At 57.3% G+C, this 19,357-nt stretch overlaps 1 protein-coding gene across 11 annotated transcripts in view; it reads right to left on the bottom strand.

The window, feature by feature from the left end:
- Positions 1 to 9,758: 9,758 nt before the first annotated feature.
- EHMT1 (euchromatic histone lysine methyltransferase 1) overlaps positions 9,759 to 19,357 on the bottom strand; it is a 174,205-nt gene continuing 164,606 nt past the window's right edge. For 10 of the 11 annotated variants that reach the window (XM_062207135.1, XM_062207134.1, XM_062207133.1 and 7 more), the window contains 2 exons: positions 11,085 to 11,260; positions 9,759 to 10,978 (listed from right to left, as the gene is read on the bottom strand). In XM_062207135.1, coding sequence (XP_062063119.1) covers positions 10,798 to 10,978; positions 11,085 to 11,260 — 357 coding nt within the window. In that variant the 3' untranslated portion in view covers positions 9,759 to 10,797. Of the gene's footprint in view, positions 10,979 to 11,084; positions 11,261 to 16,068; positions 16,588 to 19,357 lie in introns of those variants that run through there. The other variant, XM_062207141.1, reaches the window with a different exon arrangement.

The following is a 19,357-nucleotide window of genomic DNA, read 5'->3' on the forward strand; positions in this document are numbered from 1 at the left end:
GCTCCAGCCATTGCGGCCAATTGGGGAGTGAACCAGATGATGGAAGATTTGTTTCTCTGTCTCTGCCTCTCAAACAAATAAATAAATCCTAAAAAAATTAATTTTTTAAAAGAAAGGAAACCAAAGTGTACTTTTGGACAAAAAAAAAAAAAATCAGACTTCATGAAACTGGAAAACTTGTGCTTCAGAAGGCAGCACCACAAGTGCACCAGCAGCTTGCAGAACGGGGCGGCGTGGAGCAGGCCCCCAGCGGCCCTGTGGGCTCGCAGTGGAGCTGGGGCCTTCCAGGCTGTCACAGACCTCGCATCTGTGTGCAAACAAACCCACTGGCCGCCAGTTACAGGTGCCGACGGCCACCCACGGTCTCTGCTGCCGACCCCACCCTGCATGGGCCCTGGCTGGTGGTGCATCTGCAATAAAAAAGTCTCAAAAGTTTAAGAGTTAAGCTAGGCTACACCCTCGGTGTGTGCGAGGTCACAGCAGGCGCTCTCACACGCATCCTGACGACAAGCAACCAGACCCGCACCTGGAACATCCCAGGAACTTGTACTCCTCCGCCAGACGGCCCAGTTTACAAAGGCGCGAAGGACTCGCATGGACCTCTCCACAGAAGTACAAACGGCCGACACACGCTCGCTGCCGTCAGCCTCGGGGAAATGCGAATCACGCACACCCACGACTGCACAGCGCTGCTGGGGACAGGCACAGCAGACCTCGGCACGGCCATGGAAAGCAGAGTGCCCGGCAGCTAGGGGCTCCCCTTCCAGCTCCTAGCAGAGGTCCAGGAGCGATGGACACACGGAGACACAGACGCAAATGACCACAGCGTGCTAACGACGACAGCTGGACAGGGGGCGCCAAGTGTCCGCCCACTGACAGACGCACACAGGCTGTGGTGTCAGGACAGACACCGTGTTGTGTGGACCTGAAAACCAGACGCGCTGATGCCTGCTGCAAGGTGGGCGAGCCCTAGGACCACGCTGAGGGTGCACCTGTGCCACAGGGCAGGGCAGGCGCGTCTGACAGCGGTATGGGGGACAGGATCATGGCGGGGCAGTGACACTATTCTTTTTAAGGATATTATTTATTGTTGCCGGTGCTGCGGCGTAGTGGGTAAAGCCACTGCCTGCAGTCCGGCATCCCATATGGGTGCCAGTTCTAGTCCCAGCTCCTCCACTTCCAATCCAGCTCTCTGCTGTGGCCTGGGAAAGCAGTGGAAGATGGCCCAAGTCCTTGGGCCCCTGCAGCCATGTGGGAGACCCAGAGGAAGCCCCTGGCTCCTGGCTTCGGATCGGCCCAGCTCTGGCTGTTGTGACCATCTGAGGAGTGAACCAGCAGATGGAAGACCCCCCTCTCTCTCTGCCTGTCTCTCTGTAACTCTGCCTTTCATATAAATAAGTAAATCTTTAAATAATACTATTTATTATTTTATTTGAAGGGCAGAAGAGATGAGAGACAGAGAGATCTTCCAAAAGCGGGTTAAGTCCCTCAATGCCCACAGCAGCCAGGCTGAGGCCAGGAGCCAGGCGCTCCACCTGAGTCTCCACGCGAGTGCAGGAGCCAAGCTCTTGAGCGACCACGGCTGAGCAGGAGGCTGCATGAGAAGCTAGGAGCTGGGCCAGCGTCATCCACGGGTGCTGACCACCGGGGAATATTCTACCACCACCCGAAGTGGGCAGTGACGGTCATGTGGCCCCTGGAAAGGTGGCAAAAACAGACACCAGGGATCAAAGGAGCCCACGAGTGACAGGTGGAAAATGAAAGTGGCCATTGGAACACAGACAGTGGCGCTGCTGTGGGTGTGAAACGCACGGGGCTGCGGCGGGGTGAGCTCTGCTGTGGCCCCCTCCATGCCTGTGAGCTGGGTGACAGCTCTTGGAGAAAGGTTAACCCCAGAGCAGGCTCCGAACTCGAGAAACACAAGCAGGGGAAAGGCAGGAGCCGACACAGCCACCAACGCACAGAAGAGAGAACAGGAACTGGCGTGAGGAGCTCACGATGCACAGGAGACTCCAGCACGGAGCTGACGGGGACGCGTGGACCACGCACCACGGGGCGGGGCCAAAGAGCCTGGAGTACCACACTCTGGAAAGGGGGTGAGGACAAGTGAGGAGGTGAGGACACAGAGAGGTGAGGACACACAGAGAGAGAGGAGGTGGGGACACAGAGAGGAGGTGAGGACAAGTGAGGAGGTGAGGACACGAGAGAGAGGAGGTGAGGACACAGAGAGAGAGGAGGTGAGGACACAGAGAGGAGGTGAGGACACAGAGAGGAGGTGAGGACAAGTGAGGAGGTGAGGACACGAGAGAGAGGAGGTGAGGACACGAGAGAGAGGAGGTGAGGACACAGAGAGGAGGTGAGGACAAGTGAGGAGGAGAGGACATGAGAGAGAGGAGGTGAGGACACAGAGAGAGAGGAGGTGAGGACACAGAGAGGAGGTGAGGACACAGAGAGGAGGTGAGGACAAGTGAGGAGGTGAGGACACGAGAGAGAGGAGGTGAGGACACGAGAGAGAGAGGAGGTGAGGACACAGAGGAGGTGAGGACACAGAGAGGAGGTGAGGACACAGAGGTGAGGACACAGAGAGGAGGTGAGGACAAGTGAGGAGGTGAGGACACGAGAGAGAGGAGGTGAGGACACAGAGAGAGGAGATGAGGACACGAGAGAGAGGAGGTGAGGACACAGAGGAGGTGAGGACACAGTGAGGAGGTGAGGACACAGAGAGAGGAGGTGAGGACACAGAGGAGGTGAGGACACAGAGAGAGAGGAGGCGAGGACACAGAGGTGAGGACACAGAGAGGAGGTGAGGACAAGTGAGGAGGTGAGGACACGAGAGAGAGGAGGTGAGGACACAGAGGAGGTGAGGACACAGAGAGAGGAGGTGAGGATACAGAGGAGGTGAGGACACAGAGAGAGAGGAAGTGAGGGCAAGTGAGGAGGTGAGGACACAGAGAGGAGGTGAGGACACAGAGAGAGGAGCTGAGGACACAGAGGAGGTGAGGACACAGAGAGAGGAGGTGAGGACACAGAGGAGGTGAGGACATAGAGAGAAAGAGGAGGTGAGGACACAGAGAGAGGAGGTGAGGGCAAGTGAGTAGGTGAGGACACAGTGAGGAGCTGAGGACAAGTGAGGAGGTGAGGACACAGAGAGGAGGTGAGGACACAGTGAGGAGGTGAGGACAAGTGAGGAGGTGAGGACACAGTGAGGAGGTGAGGACACAGTGAGGAGCTGAGGACACAGAGGAGGTGAGGACACAGTGAGGAGGTGAGGACACAGAGAGGAGGTGAGGACACAGTGAGGTGAGGACACAGAGGTGAGGACACAGAGAGGAGGTGAGGACACAGTGAGGAGGTGAGGACACGAGAGAGAGGAGGTGAGGACACAGTGAGGAGGTGAGGACACAGTGAGGAGCTGAGGACACAGAGGAGGTGAGGACACAGTGAGGAGGTGAGGACAAGTGAGGAGGTGAAGACACGAGAGAGAGGAGGTGAGGACACAGAGAGAGGAGATGAGGACACGAGAGAGAGGAGGTGAGGACACAGAGGAGGTGAGGACACAGAGAGAGAGGAGGCGAGGACACAGAGGTGAGGACACAGAGAGGAGGTGAGGACAAGTGAGGAGGTGAGGACACGAGAGAGAGGAGGTGAGGACACAGAGGAGGTGAGGACACAGAGAGAGGAGGTGAGGATACAGAGGAGGTGAGGACACAGAGAGAGAGGAAGTGAGGGCAAGTGAGGAGGTGAGGACACAGAGAGGAGGTGAGGACACAGAGAGAGGAGCTGAGGACACAGAGGAGGTGAGGACACAGAGAGAGGAGGTGAGGACACAGAGGAGGTGAGGACATAGAGAGAAAGAGGAGGTGAGGACACAGAGAGAGGAGGTGAGGGCAAGTGAGTAGGTGAGGACACAGTGAGGAGCTGAGGACAAGTGAGGAGGTGAGGACACAGAGAGGAGGTGAGGACACAGTGAGGAGGTGAGGACAAGTGAGGAGGTGAGGACACAGTGAGGAGGTGAGGACACAGTGAGGAGCTGAGGACACAGAGGAGGTGAGGACACAGTGAGGAGGTGAGGACACAGAGAGGAGGTGAGGACACAGTGAGGTGAGGACACAGAGGTGAGGACACAGAGAGGAGGTGAGGACACAGTGAGGAGGTGAGGACACGAGAGAGAGGAGGTGAGGACACAGTGAGGAGGTGAGGACACAGTGAGGAGCTGAGGACACAGAGGAGGTGAGGACACAGTGAGGAGGTGAGGACACAGAGAGGAGGTGAGGACACAGTGAGGAGGTGAGGACACAGTGAGGTGAGGACACAGAGGTGAGGACACAGAGAGGAGGTGAGGACAAGTGAGGAGGTGAGGACACGAGAGAGAGGAGGTGAGGACACAGTGAGGTGAGGATACAGAGAGAGGAGGTGAGGACAAGTGAGGAGGTGAGGACACAGAGAGAGGAGATGAAGACACAGAGGAGGTGAGGACACAGTGAGGAGGTGAGGACACAGTGAGGTGAGGACACAGAGGTGAGGACACAGAGAGGAGGTGAGGACAAGTGAGGAGGTGAGGACACGAGAGAGAGGAGGTGAGGACACAGTGAGGTGAGGACACAGAGAGAGGAGGTGAGGACAAGTGAGGAGGTGAGGACACAGAGAGAGGAGATGAAGACACAGAGGAGGTGAGGACACAGAGAGGAGGTGAGGACACAGAGAGGAGGTGAGGACAAGTGAGGAGGTGAGGACACGAGAGAGAGGAGGTGAGGACACAGAGGAGGTGAGGACACAGTGAGGAGGTGAGGATACAGAGGAGGTGAGGACACAGAGAGAGAGGAGGTGAGGACACAGAGAGAGGAGGTGAGGACACAGAGGAGGACACAGTGAGGAGGTGAGGACAAGTGAGGAGGTGAGGACACAGTGAGGAGGTGAGGACAAGTGAGGAGGTGAGGACACAGTGAGGAGGTGAGGACACAGAGAGGAGGTGAGGACACAGAGAGGAGGTGAGGACACAGTGAGGAGCTGAGGACACAGTGAGGAGGTGAGGACACAGTGAGGAGGTGAGGACACAGAGGAGGTGAGGACACAGAGAGAGAGGAGGTGAGGACACAGAGAGGAGGTGAGGACACAGAGGAGGACACAGTGAGGAGGTGAGGACAAGTGAGGAGGTGAGGACACAGTGAGGAGGTGAGGACAAGTGAGGAGGTGAGGACACAGTGAGGAGGTGAGGACACAGAGAGGAGGTGAGGACACAGTGAGGAGGTGAGGACACAGTGAGGAGGTGAGGACACAGAGAGGAGGTGAGGACACGGTTAGGGCCGCGATGATGCACTTCTGTGCTTTCACGGCACCGCAGGCCGATGCCATGTGGGGTCCCCTCGCCCCACCAGCTCACAACAGGAACCGGAGACCACCTGGCGAGTGCACGGGCACAACCTGCCGTGGGCGTGGGGCTGTGGTCTCCAAGGGTCTCCATGGTGCCACCTCAGTGGGAAGACAGTGCAACGGAGGGCGGTAAACACCTTGACAGCGGGCTGAACCCGACCCCTGTCCCTGGTGCTTCTGCCCTGGATCCAGTCCCGGGCCCGGATGGCACAAATGGCAGGCGTTGTGTGAGACATCGCCCGAGACCAGAGGTGCTGAGGTGGGAGAATCCATGAGGACTGAAAATGGCCGGCAGCGATGCCCAATGCTGTCCTGGACCCGTGTGCCCTGGGGATATGAGGTCTTCCATCTGCTGGTTCACTCCCCAGTTGGCTGCAAAGATTGGCGCTGCGCTGATCTGAAGCCAGGAGCCAGGAGCTTCCTCCGGGTCTCCCACGCGGGTGCAGGGGCCCAGGCACCTGGGCCATCCTCCACTGCTCTCCCAGGCCATAGCAGAGAGCTGGATGGGAAGTGGAGCAGCCGGGACTCAAACCTGTGCCCATATGGGAAGCTGGCACTGCAGGTGGCGGCTTTACCCGCTACACTACAGCACCAGCCCCACAAGTTAAAGAATTTATAGGGAAACACAAAGGACCTGGGATAACCAAGAGTCAAATCATCTTTTTTTTTGAAAGTTGAGTTAGAGAGAGAGATCTTCCATGTGTTGGTTCACTGCAACAGCCAGGGCTGGGCCAGGCTGGAGTCAGGAGCCAGGAGCTTCCTCCGGGTCTCCCAGGTGGGTGCAGGGGCCCAAGCACTTGGGTCATCTGCTATTTTCCCAGGTCATCAGCAGGGAGCTGGATCGGAGGCAGAGCAGCCTGGATTTGAACCAGCGTCCACATGGGATGCCAGTGTTGCAGGTGGCGGCTTTACCCGCTACGCCACAGCGATGGCGCCCAAACACCTTAAGAATAACCACCACCAAGTCGGATTCTGACTGTTGTGATACTGGCAGGAGATGGAGAGGAAAACGAGACTGGCATCCCGACACGCAGTACTGCTGTCCCACCAGGAAGCCACTCAGCTCTGTGTGGGAGAAGCTTCTAGAAAACCAACAATTGGGACTGGACGCTGGGGCATCCCCGGGAGGACGGCGTGTCTCCCTCGGTGCCACTGGACGCAGGGTCAGGTGGGCCGTCCACCCAGACAGACTGTGCCCTGGGAGCACTCTACAGGCCGCAGCAGACGCTGCAGGACAGAGCTCAGAAAGAAAAGCCAGACTCGGTCAGATTTGGGCTGGAACCGTGTGTTTCTGACCCGGCTGAACACACATGTGGCTCATGCGTCCAGTCAGAAACGAGGAGGCAAGACGAGTGCAGGACGTGGCTGGGCCACGGGCAACAGCCCAGAGCCTGAGGCCAGTGTGTGGCACCGCTGCTGCAGCGCCCTCCTGTCGCGAGGGCACAACGGGGTGAGAGAGGAAGCTGACCACGCAGGGGCCGCGGCCCAGGGCGGCGAGGAGGCGCCTGTGGCGAGATCAGAAGGCGGGCGCCCCCGGGGCAGGGACCTCCAGACCTCCCCACCACCACCCCCGGACCGGGTCCTTCGTCAGAGCTGCACCTGTGGCTCCTGGGCCTGTTGCTGTGTGTAAACTGTGCCTCAACAAAAATTCAAAATGTTTGCTGTCACTTCATGCCAACAGCAGACAAATCCCACCTGGGTTCAAGAGTGCACCGTGGAACACTGGAATCGGCACAGACTGCTTTTATCACTTGGGGGCGACGGGGTACCATCCAAGTCACAGCGCATGAATTCCGCACGACCACAAAAATATCAGGGCGGAGACGCCCAGCTTCCCATGCACACCCTGGGAGGCGCCGGTGCTCAGGTTCCTGCCACCCACAGGGAGACCCGGACGGAGTTCCCAGCTTCCACTGGATGCCGGGGGCGTTTGGAGAGTGAACCAGCTGACAGAAGAGTTCTCTGCCCTTCAAATAAAGTGAAAACGAAAATGTACAAAAGCCTACAATACACACTATAAAAAAAGCACATACAAATCAATGAGGAAGATACAAGTAATAAAGGTAATTTTTACAAAAGGTACAGCACACGAGATGTTCAACTTCATTAACCACCAGACAACCACAACAAACGGAAGCCCCAAGGCAGCACTCCCCGAGGTGGGGATGGGCCCTGTGCTGCGTGTCCCCAAGGTCACGCTGACCAGCAGAGTGGCACAGGGTCCTAGGGAGTTTTCACTTGGGACACAGAACTGCACTCTGGGCACAAGGAACCAGGCAGCCTGTCAGGGAGCTGGCGCCAAGCGCTACAGGGACTTTGTTCCCAAGGCAGCAGAGAGCTGTCACAAGGCCAGAGTGACCGCGTGGACGCGGTGGGCAGCTACGATCCGGGTCTGGGCAGGCGGGAGATGGACAGCGGCATTTCTGGGAGGCTTCATTTTCTTCTTCATGCTGTGAGCTGTTTTTGGTCATAAACAGGTGACTTTTCCAGAAATAGCTGCTGCCCACGTGTGACCAGGTAGCCTCTGTGTACACCAGCCAGATATTGGTGGCTGACCCTCTGGCCCAAGGGGTGTGCAAGTGGGGCATGGGCAGTCTCGCCTATTCAGGACCCGCTGATCTCAGAAGAGGAACTGCAGGGAAAGGCTGTCCTGCGGGGGACCTGGTGGCCAAGCCCCGACAGGGCAGATGAGCAGGGGACCCTGGACCCCCAAGCCTGCCCTGTCTGTGCAGGGGGCACGGGGACCTACCCTGGGGCAGGCGTCACTATGGGGTGGGGTGGCGCCCGAGCCTGCTTTTTTGACAGATCCACACCTGGCTGGGGTTGGGGGTAGGGGGGACTGGGAGCCTCCGGAAAGCTAGGAACAGCTCTCTGCCTTGCTCAGGTGTGGGCTCCTGGTTGCTATGGGAACCGGAGACTCCACCTACACAGGATTTAGGTGGAGGCCCTGACTTGAGCCCACAGCTGGTGTTCCTGTGCAGAGCTGGAACCGCAAGGCCCTGACCTCTCGGGCTTGGTCTGCGGCCGACTTAGCAACATCCGTGGCCGCACCATGGCCTGGCCCAGGGGAGACTCAGCAGCCCAGCTCAGCTGCCTGAGTGGGGCCCGACTGCTGGGAAGGGGACCCTCACCCCCCCAGTCCCCCCCCCCGCTGGCCTCTGGACACCCCAAAGGTCTATCTTTGGCCCACATTCTGATTTAACAAATACCTGTTTGCACGCTGAAAACCTAACCCAAAGATTCCCAGTCACGAGCAGTCCTCAGGGGCTGGGACCAGCCCAGGACCTGCAGGGTCAGCAGACCTTAAAAGCAGCTACAGGTGGCCCCTCTGCCCCCCCCCACAGGCCTGGGCGGGCTAGGGCCCTCCTTGTGGACCCAGCACCACCCAGGGGAGAAAGCACCAGGCCCGGGCAGCCCTTCACACAGTTGCAAAGTCTGCTGCCCCCGGCCACACGCCCAACCGCGAGGCAGGCAAGGCACTTGCTTGGGCTATTTATAAAGTGCGGGCGGCTGCTACCAGTCCAGACTGGCATCTGCAAGAACAGCGGATGCTGCGTGTTAAATGAGCATCCCAGCAGCGCTCACGGCGCCCGCGGCGGAGAGGCCGGCCCTGCAGGGGGCGCAGGGGGCGATGGTGGCGGGGCCACCTGCCAGGGAGGGAGCGCCAGCTCTGCCTTCCACTGCCTCAACCCCCCAGCACAGGGGATTGCATGTGGGGGCTCCGCTGGTGCTCTCCCTCAGCCTCCATGATGTCCAGGCCCTAGTGGCACCAGGCACAGACACACAGGCACGCACAAGGAGACATACACGCTCACACAAACATGGAGACACAATGGACAAACACAAATATGCACACACACAAACACATACTCAACACAGGCACACATATATGCACTCAGATACTAACATGGATAGACACACATGGACTCACACACTGATATCATGTATGCAGACACGTGAAAATGCACACACACTCACAAGGACACACACACGTGGAGACACAGATGCACACACACTCACATGGGTATGCACTCCAAGGACACACACATGGACACACACGTGGAGACACAGATGCACACACATGGACCTGCACACAGACGCACACGCACACACAGATGATGCACACACTCACATGGGCACGTACACACAGGGACACGGACGAACACGCACTCACACAGATAAGCACACGCACAGGCTCCCCGGACACCGGGGTGGGGTGTCCCCCATCAGGGTGACGCTCAGATGAGGAAGTTGCACTTGCCTGCACTCAAGCAAAGGCCTGGGCCAGGCCGGACGGTCCCCGGTCAACGTGGGACCTGGGTGCTCACGCACACAGGACGCGCGGTGCCCTGCAGAGCATCTGAAACATGGTTGATAGAAACCTCATATAAAGTTTTTTTTTTATTGATTTCATTGAAAACAGAACAAGAAATGGTCTGAGCCAAAAGAGTGCCCTTGGAACTGTCCGAAACATTTAACAGAAAGGAAACATGACTGCGTCGTGGATGGTTCAGAAGAGCCACACAAACCACTATCACCGCCTAACTTCAGTATTTAAAAAGTGTGCGCCAAAACACGGGATGACCTGCCAGCCACCGCGCAAAAGGCGACGGCGAGTTTATCCGCACTACAAGGCTAACGCTTTAAAAAAAGTTTCTCCTGCATTTTGTTCTAAAATCACTTCGTTCTCTTTGTACAGTTGATAGTTTATGTTCACGTGGTGAGCAGAGACCACACCAGAATCAGCACCGTTGTCTGTGTTTCGTGTTTTTTATTTTTTGTCTGTCCTAATAATGTTCAGTAATGGTAGAAAATAAATCAGTCTATTCATCATCATAGCATGTGGTTTAAAAATCAACAGGAGGTGCCAGCAGCGACAGAACTGGCTGGGGCTGGTGCAGGGTCCGCCTGCACCCTCCACACCGCTTCCTTGCAGAGCAATGCCAGTCAGAGGTTTGAGAGACAGGACTAGATACAGGATGTCTTTGAAAAGACAACCCACGATTCTCCACAGTCCGTGGTGGGGCGGTCCTTGGACCTAGTCTCCATGACAGCGACGGGCCGTGGTGGGCGGGTCTCACGGAGCAGCTTGTGGGTGACGATGGCTTTGGCGGGCGCCACAAGAGGAGCCTTGGCTGGGGCAGGGACGCCAGAGACCGGAGAAGAAATGAGCGACGTTGCGATGGCGAAACCCCCATCAAGACTCACAAGGCCCGGCCAGCGCAGAATCCCAGAGCGTGGCGTGGGGCCGTGGGCCCAGGCCTGGGAACACTGCTGAGACGGCCACACCCGCCTGCGGCCTCACCTCTGACCCCTCCAGGAAGTCAGCACCCAGCCCCAGCCAGGACTGCAGACGCCGTGTGGGATCCTCCTCTCCTGAACGGAAGCGACAGGGTCTGAGCCCAAGCACCTGCTGCCTGGCGGGTCTCAGAGGGGGTCGGTGGCAGCCGTGGAGCTCGTGTCCGGCAGGCCATTCTCCTGGGCCTCCTGCGTGGCACTGGCCAGCCGCTGGGCCAGGGCTGCGCTCGAGTGCCGGCACTTGGGGGAGCCACAGCGGCAGCTGAAGAGCTTGCCTTTGATGTCCCAGAAGCGCTCTCCGTAGTCGAACCTGGGAGGGGAGCAGGGCTCAGCACTCGCCACACGCTGGACACGGCCAGGGCAAGGCCCCCGCGGGCATGCGGGCGCTGTGGGATGGCCCGCACAGGCATACGTACCCCAGCTGCTCTCCGGCCTCAATGAGGCGGGTGCTGAAGAAGGCGACCCTGGGGAAGCGCAGGTCCTGGTGGGACATGAACACGCGCACCGGCACCAGGTTGGGCTCGCAGTGGTGGTTGATGAACCTGCTGACGTTGCCGTAGAACCGCGCGTCGATGCAGTACACCTCCCCGTCCTAGAGGGCGACAGAGGACAGCACGCGTCTTCCCTGGCCTTCCGTCCACGATGGGCTCAGCAAGGCAGGCTCATCTGTGAGGTCCCAGTCACGGCAAACACCCTGAGACAGGTGGTGTGCACGACACCCCCCCGAGCCACACGAGCAGGCCCAGGGCTGCGGAACCACACACACAGCGCCCGTGGTGGCGAGGGCAGAGGGGCAGAGTCGGGAGATGCAGGACGTGCCGGCAGGACAGGAGGAGACACAGCAGACCCAGCAGACGGGACACCACCCCGAGCCCTGCACCCCACAGCAGTGCCCCCGCCTGACGTGCCCAGCTTGGCCCCCCAGCAAGACCCGCATGGGCTGTGAGGTCAGAGACAGAAGAGCACTGTTCCAGGACCTGAGTCCCACGGGGGACAAGGCCTGCACAGAGAGACCACGCCTGGAACGCAGTCATGTCCTCATGGACGGGAGCCACGGCCAGCACGTCCTCACAGGCCAGGGGACGCTGAAAGCCCTCACCAGCACAGTGCGGCCTGCACAGAGGCCACTCTCAGCCCTCACAGCTCGGCTTTCAGGCTGCAGGCCTGGACGAATGCCGCGGACGCCCTGGGACGACAGATTCAGCAACGGCTACCGAGACCAGACGGGGTCATCCCACTTGGGACTCAGTGGTGTGGGACCAGGTGTCCGACGGGGACCCTCTCTCCTGAAGACAAGGACTCTGGGATCTGCACTGAGGGACTGTGGACGGAAGACTGGCCAGAGCATGAGCCCTGGGGAAGGGCCACGGGGTGGGCGGCGTCAGGGTCTACGTGAGAGCAGCTGCACTGAGTGTGAGGGAGGGGACACCCTAATGGAGGGGAAGACCCCACGGGAGACTGACAACAGGCAGAGACCAGCGTGGCTCAAGGAGAGGCAGCTGCAGTCGCACCAATAAATAAAACAAAGAAATGGAACACACTCCAGAGAGAATCAGAATTCTCCCAAGTTATCATTAACAATCCGATGAGCTGACACACGAGAAAGCAAGACACGGACAAAGAGATGGGAAAATCGGCAGAGCCGGCTGTGATGACGGCCCCCAGGCTGCCAAGGCCGCCCTCGGGGGGGGGGGGGGGCCCAGAGCTCATTCTCTGCTGAGAAACAGCAGCAGGAGTCAAATGGAAATTCTACGCTGAGCGTGGCCGTGAGCTGCAGCCCTGGACCACGATGGACAGAGCCTGGGGACCCGCCTCTGGTAGTAACGACGCCCCTCCGCCAGGCTGCTCCCTGGGAGGCACTGGCAACAGCAGCCACGGCCGAGATCAACCTCACGGCCCCACGTCCCACAGCTCGCCGCCGCCGTGTGCAGTGTGCTCGCAGAGGAGGGACGCCGAGGGGAACACCTGCAGAGAAGGGGGCTTCCTGCTTGTACAGACAGCAGAACCGGGATCCCATTCCTGGTTGGAATCCCCGCCCCTCAAGCTGACGGTGTCGGGAGGAGGAGCCCCGGGAGTGAGTGGGCTCAGTGCTTCTCCCCCACACAGAGGCGGCGCTGGCCATGAGCAAGCGAGGTGCCCTCACCGGACACCACACGTGATGGCTCCTTGCTCGTGCACTTCCGGCCTGAGCTCTGAGAAGAGCGGCTGGTGTCTGTTGCAGCAGCCTGAGCAGCCTGAGCACACGGCTAACGGAAAACAGAACACGCAGAGCGAGGCTTCTCTGACTCGGAACTTTCTAGATTTTACCTTTAAAGCAAAGAAATACTTTGCATAATCAAAAAATAAAAAATTCCCAAATCTTCAATTTTGAAATGAACTGAAACAAACAAAGGTAACTGCACGCCAAAGCTTGGCCCAGCTGTGACCGAGTCCCAGCAGCAGGAGGTGCCTACTTCTCAGTGAGGGCAGTGGCACTTTTGATCGGAGTTTTCCACCATGAAAGATACAAATGTAATTGAAACGCCCTGGAGAACTCTCACAGCGTCTTCTGAAAAGCCCAACGGCACGGCTGCCACACCTCTGATCCTGACAGCAGGCGTCTGGCGCTGTGGTTCAGACACTGGCGTCCCACCCTGGGAGGTGGTGGTGACGGCTCAGGCCACCCACATGGGAGCCTGGACGGAGTTCCAGCTCCTGGCATCATCAGCCTGCCCAGTCCTGACTGTTAGACACCTGTGGAGGGAACCAGTGGACAGAAGCCCTTTCTCTCTTTCCATCTTGTCTGTCTGCCTCACAAATAAGTCAACAACAATAACGTTAAAAGGTCATTCTCAGAGGAATAAAGATGGTGACTGAGTAAGAGGCTCTGCTCCGGTGACTCCTCCCCCTGTAGAGATGCCCATGTACAGGGCCGGCCACACACACACACACACCAGGTCAGGAACCTATGGCTCTGGGCGTCCACGTGCGGCCAGCCTGCAGTCTGGGAGGTCAGGGCATGGGGTAGTGTCTTGTGACACAGCGCTGGGCTGTTAACTCCCAGCATGGGCAGATCCTGAAGACAGAGCTGGGCACACACACCAGTATCAGGTGAGACCTGTGTCCTGCCGAGACCAAACTGGTGGTGAGGAGCACTACTAGCCTCTTGCAGGCCTGGTCTGCACAGAGCCTGGTACCTGTGGGACCCAATGGGCCCCAGATCCACCGCCTACGTGGCTAAGGAGTTGCCGTTATCAGCTGCCTGCAAGCATGGGCAGACACAGTAAGGAATCACACGACTGTTTTGGGACCCAGAGCCAGGCTGACGAGCAGATCCTAAGGGCCCCTGTCTCCAGGCCACTGCAGTGGTCACAGCCCAGCCAACATCACAGTGGTAACTGGGGTGACCGCAGGCAGCAGCAGATGCACCTGAGCAGGTGAACCACACTGGTCTTGTGGCCGAGGGCTTGGGATAGGAGCCGGCCACCCAGCATTCCTGGACACAGGACAGGAGTCTAACCTGGCGGTAGGCCCAGGAGTGGCCTGTGGGGATGGACCCACCTGGAGCACATCTCTACTCAGGTGCTCCAGTGCTGACACGGCAGAAGAACCCTAGGCGCAGAGAGAACAAGCAGACTTCTCAGGACTTCTAAAGGATGTCCACAGACAAAGGCTGGTTACTAAAGGCAAGAACTCAGCGCGGGTGTGACATGGCACAGCCACAGCAGCAGGGACATTCAGGGACCACGGCCCCCACAGAGTGAAGCACAGGGCCAAGAAGCACCTAGGGACTGGAACTCCCACGGTGTGGGCACAGACTTAAAAACAGACTTTAAGAAATCTCAGTGAACTCCAAGAGAACACAGGAAAACAATTCAACGTGCTCGCAGCCTTGAGAGAGACGTGGGGGTGATCAAACCCATCCTTCAACTGGAAAGGACCCTAAGTGAAATTAACATTGCAACAGAGGCCTCATGAGTAGAATGATCAGACAGAAGGATCTGTGAGCTTGACGACAGAGCGTCTGAACATACACAGCTGGAAGAGAACAGAGAACAAAGAACAAGCTGGCGTGGTGGCACAGAGGTCTAGCCACTGCTTGTGACACCGGCATCTCACACAGGCACCAGCTCGTGACTGGCTGCTCTGCTTCTGATCCAGTTCCCTGCTGGTGCACCTGGGAGAGTGGTTGGGCCATGACCACATGCTTGGGAGACCCGGAAGAAGCTCCAGCCTTTTGGCTTCAGCCTGGCACGGCTCTGGCAGGTGCAGCCATTTGGGGAGTGAACCAGTGCATGGAGGATCACTCTCTCTGTCTTGCCTTCTCTATAACTCCAAAAGTGTAATGCCTCCTACATAAATATCAATCAACCAATAGTGTGATGGTGGTTAGCAGAGGCTGGAAGTCTGGGAGAGGTTGATGGATGGGTACTTGGTTACAGCTACACAGGAACACAGTAACAGGAAATTCTGGGATCTACTGCACAGGTGGTGACTACAGCTAGCTAATGCACTATGTATTTCTCAATTTAAGAAAACCTAGAGGACAAAAACAAATGCTTAAAAAGATAAATATATTGGTCGGCACCGCGGCTCACTAGGCTAATCCTCCGCCTGCAGCACTGGCACCCCAGGTTCTAGTCCCGGTTGGGGCGCTGGATTCTGTCCCGGTTGCTCCTCTTCCAGGCCAGCTCTCTGCTGTGGCCTGGGAAGGCAGTGGAGGATGGCCCAAATGCTCGGGCCCTGCACCTGCATGGGAGACCAGGAGGAGGCACCTGGCTCCTGGCTTCAGATCGGCACGGCACGCTGGCCGTAGCAGCCATTTGGGGGGGGTGAACCAATGGAAAAAAGAAGACCTTTGTCTCTCTCTCTCTCCACTGTCTCACTCTGTCCAAAAAAAAAAAAAAAAAAAAAAAAAAGACAGATAGATTTATCTCAACTTGGAATTACATAATGGATACACAGAACAAAACATCACATAGTGCCCCACAAAGATGAAAAATTTTAATGTCTGTTACATTTTTTAAAGAATTATTTATTTGAAAGGTAGTTGGGGGAGGGAGATAGAAGGAGAGAGAAAAAAAGAGAGAGAGGGAGAAAGGGAGAGGCAGAGGCAGGAGGGGAGCAGCGTGAGGGAGGGGCTGCTGCTTCCTCCACGTGAGCAGCCCCTTCCTGGGAGTTTGGGAGTGTGACTCTACCTACGTGACCTGGACTGTGGGACAGGGGACGGGCAGTGGGCAGGGGTCTTGGTGCAACCTCCTCGCTGTAGGACGCAGACAGCACCACATTCGGGCTTGCAGAGGCGAGGGCCTGGTGCTCACAGCCAGCTCACCACAGAACTCCCTCCACCCCCTGCAATAACACGGACAGCCCAAGGAGGCCTTGGCCTCTGCCCAGGCATAGGTACACAGCCCCCCCCCCCCCCCCCCCGTTCCTGCTGTCCAGGGGCTCCAGATGCTGGGATTTTTGCACAGACAGATGGTGCAGGAGCTGCTGGAAGATGCCCTCCTTCTAAACACACATGCAGCCCTGCAAAGTGTCTCTGATGAAGAACCACCTGCCTAGACCTAAGACACACCCCCCAGTGCTGCTCAGGGCATCCCATTCACAAGAGGGCTCTGAACGAAGGAGAAGCAGACTTGGGCACAGGGACATGGGGTGCTGAGGACAGAAGGCTAGGAGCAGACAGCAAGTGGGGCCAGCAGACAGGGGAGGGGACCCTAGTGTCCACAGCAGCGATCTAGGCCAGCAGAGGGGCAGGGCCAAGAGAAGAGGACAGCCTGCAGACTCCTGAAGGGGAAGAGAAAAACCTCCCAGGCCTCAGCCAGAGGTAGGGACAGGTCGTGGGGCACAGAGAGGCAAGGGTCAGGGGAGGCTGGACATCACACGCAGGTGGATCTGGGTCTGAGCTGGTGCAGGCCCTGGCAGATGCTGATGTATCTGTGGAACAAACAAGAACCACTTCTGTGATATTCCGGGAAAGGCAGAACTGCAGGGGTGGGAGGCATGGACATGGGACAGGGAGACACCCCTGGGTGTGGGCAGTCCCTGTGTCCCCTGCCATCCCGCCCCCTTAAGTGTGACCAGTTTCTCACTGACACTCTGCTGCCTCCAGGAGCTCAGGGTCTTACTCTCCATGGAGCTGGGTTCCGAACCCTGAGGAGTCCAACACTAAGCTCGACTGGCAGTGATAAGGGGATGGGACGCAAAGGACCTGCCAGTGCTCAGGCTGCGAAGGAAGCAAGAAGGCTGCTGGGCTCACCAGACCACGCCCCTGTGTGCAGACACTCCTCACAACACCCCAGCAAGGACCTGGACAAGAAATGAGAAAGCAATGCTGCCAGTGAACACACTCACGCCCCACACTGGAGGGCTGGAGGGCAAACCCCAGCTCCACTCAAGGTTCCCGTTTCCTGCTGCTGCTGTGCACCCTGGGAGGCAGCGAGTGACAGCCCAAGTCCTGGGGCCCTTGCCATCCAGTGGGAGACATGGACTGAGTTTCTGGCTCCCAGGTTTGGTCTGGCACAGCCCCAGTCACGAAGGCATTTGGGGAGTCAACCAGTGGATGCGAAAACTCTGCCTCTGTCCTCTCTCTACTTCCCACACAAGAGCACAAAAGCATGGAATACAAAGGCATAAGCTCAATAAACTACACTAAGTTCTACACACTGTAGCTAATGGCACTGGCTCAAGGAGGGCTGGACCACGCCAGGCAGACTCCAGGCCAGCGCCCTCAGGGCCCCCAGGGACTCCACACTCAGCACAGTCCCAAACCTCAGCCCGGCAGCAGGAACGCTGAGGACACACAGCCTTCTCCCCAAGTTCCAGGTTTACAGAAATGATGGAGACGAGGATGAGGGGTGCAGCCTCGGAGTGGGGAATCAGGCCAGCGTCACAGCACGGACAGGGAGGCCTGCCCTGGGGCTGCAAACAGACGCTTCCCTACTGGGGATGCAGGAAACTGCTCTCACAGGGACAAAGCCATCTCCCCCGTCTCTGACCCACACAAGTCGTTGACCATGGAACTAAACATAAAAGCTTTTTAGCCTTTAAATTTTTTATTTTAAGGATTCATTTATTTGAAAGAGTTGAGAGGGACAGAGATCCTTCATCTGCTGGTTTCCCCCCCAAATGGCTGCAATAGCCGGGGCTAGACCAGGCCAAAGCCAGGAGCCAGGAGCTTCATCCAGGTCTCCCATGTGAGGCCATGAGCAGGGAGCTGGATTGGAACTGGAGCAGCCAGAAAACAAACCAGTGACTATAGGGGATGCTGATGCTGCAAGCAGCTGCTTTACCTGCTATGCCAACACAAACCCCTAGCCTTTATTTTTATATAAAACTTCAAGACAGAAGGTGGACAAGGATTTAAGACTGAGAACGCACCAAGTACACAGCACCCACTGACAACCCTACGTGGTGCAGCCCCCTAGCAGTGCAGCTTGGTGACCCCACTCCCAGCTATCACCCAGAAAACTGGGGTCCACACAGGTCATCGCCATCTTGGTGAGCAGTCACCACCTGGCAAAACACAGGAAGGAACGAAGCTCCAACACAACCAGCGGGCAGGCCGCAGAAAGGAGGCCCGAGATTGTTCGCAGGAAATCCCAACATGGACACGGTCCGGGAAGGGTGGCTGTGGGGCCATGAGAAGACTTTGGGCCTGGACAGGGTGGCAACTATACTGGTCTGTACACCTGTCAAGATGAAAACCATGCATTTGGAAGTGGCGTGTTTGGGGCTGGCATTGTGGCACAACACGTTCCTGCAATGCCGGCATCCCATATGGGTGCCGGTTTGAGTCCTGGCTGCTCCACTTCCAATACAGCTCTCTGCTAATGCAAATGGGAAAGCAGCAGAAGATGAACAAGGTCCATGGGTCTCTGCACCCATGTGGGAGACCCAGATGGAGTTCTAGGCTCCTGGCTTTGACCTGGCCCAGCCAGCATTGTTGCAGTCACTTGGGGAGTGACAAATAGACAGGCAATAAATAAATAAAATCATTTTTTAAAAAAGTGGTTGTTTGATTTATCGTGTATTAATTACAATAGTTGATCCAAAAAAGAAATATCAAAAATCTACACGATAAAAAGAAAAAAGAGAGATTCAACGAAAGAGATACAACAGCACAGCAGAGCACAGCAGAGAGCACTGGTTCGGGTGATTGAAGAGCCAAGTGAAGGGAGACGGCATGTTTCTGAAGCAGCTACCAATCTGACTTCCCTTATGTGACTCACGGTGCAACAGAACCCCAATCAAATCCCACAGGACTCTGCAGAGCTTGGTAAGCTGGCTTCAAAACTCCAGCAGAGATCCAGAAGAGCCAGACCGCTCAAGGGGCTCTGGGCAGTACGCTGTAAACACGACTCAGAGAGGTGGCCTAGGCAGAGGACAGGGGGAGATGGACTGGCTGAGAGCTGGGCACTGCACAGCTGAGTGGCAGGCCACAGCGATACTGCTGGCAGCCAGTGCTGAGCCAAGCAGGGTCTCCTGGGAAGGTGCAGCTTGCCCCGTACCTCAGGGCACGCAGCCCAAGACTGCACATGGGACTGCTAAACAGTTTCAAGCACTCAGGTTTGAAAAAACCAACTAGGATCTTAAAAACCACTAAGCACGTGGGAAAAAGAAAATGGAATGTCGTGGGAACGAGGACTTCTGTGCCTTAGCAGCCATCGCCGGGAAGAGGGAGGCTGTGCAGCACACAGGGTGGTGG

The sequence above is a fragment of the Lepus europaeus genome, chromosome 12, assembly GCF_033115175.1.
Source record: "Lepus europaeus isolate LE1 chromosome 12, mLepTim1.pri, whole genome shotgun sequence".
NCBI lineage: Eukaryota > Metazoa > Chordata > Mammalia > Lagomorpha > Leporidae > Lepus > Lepus europaeus.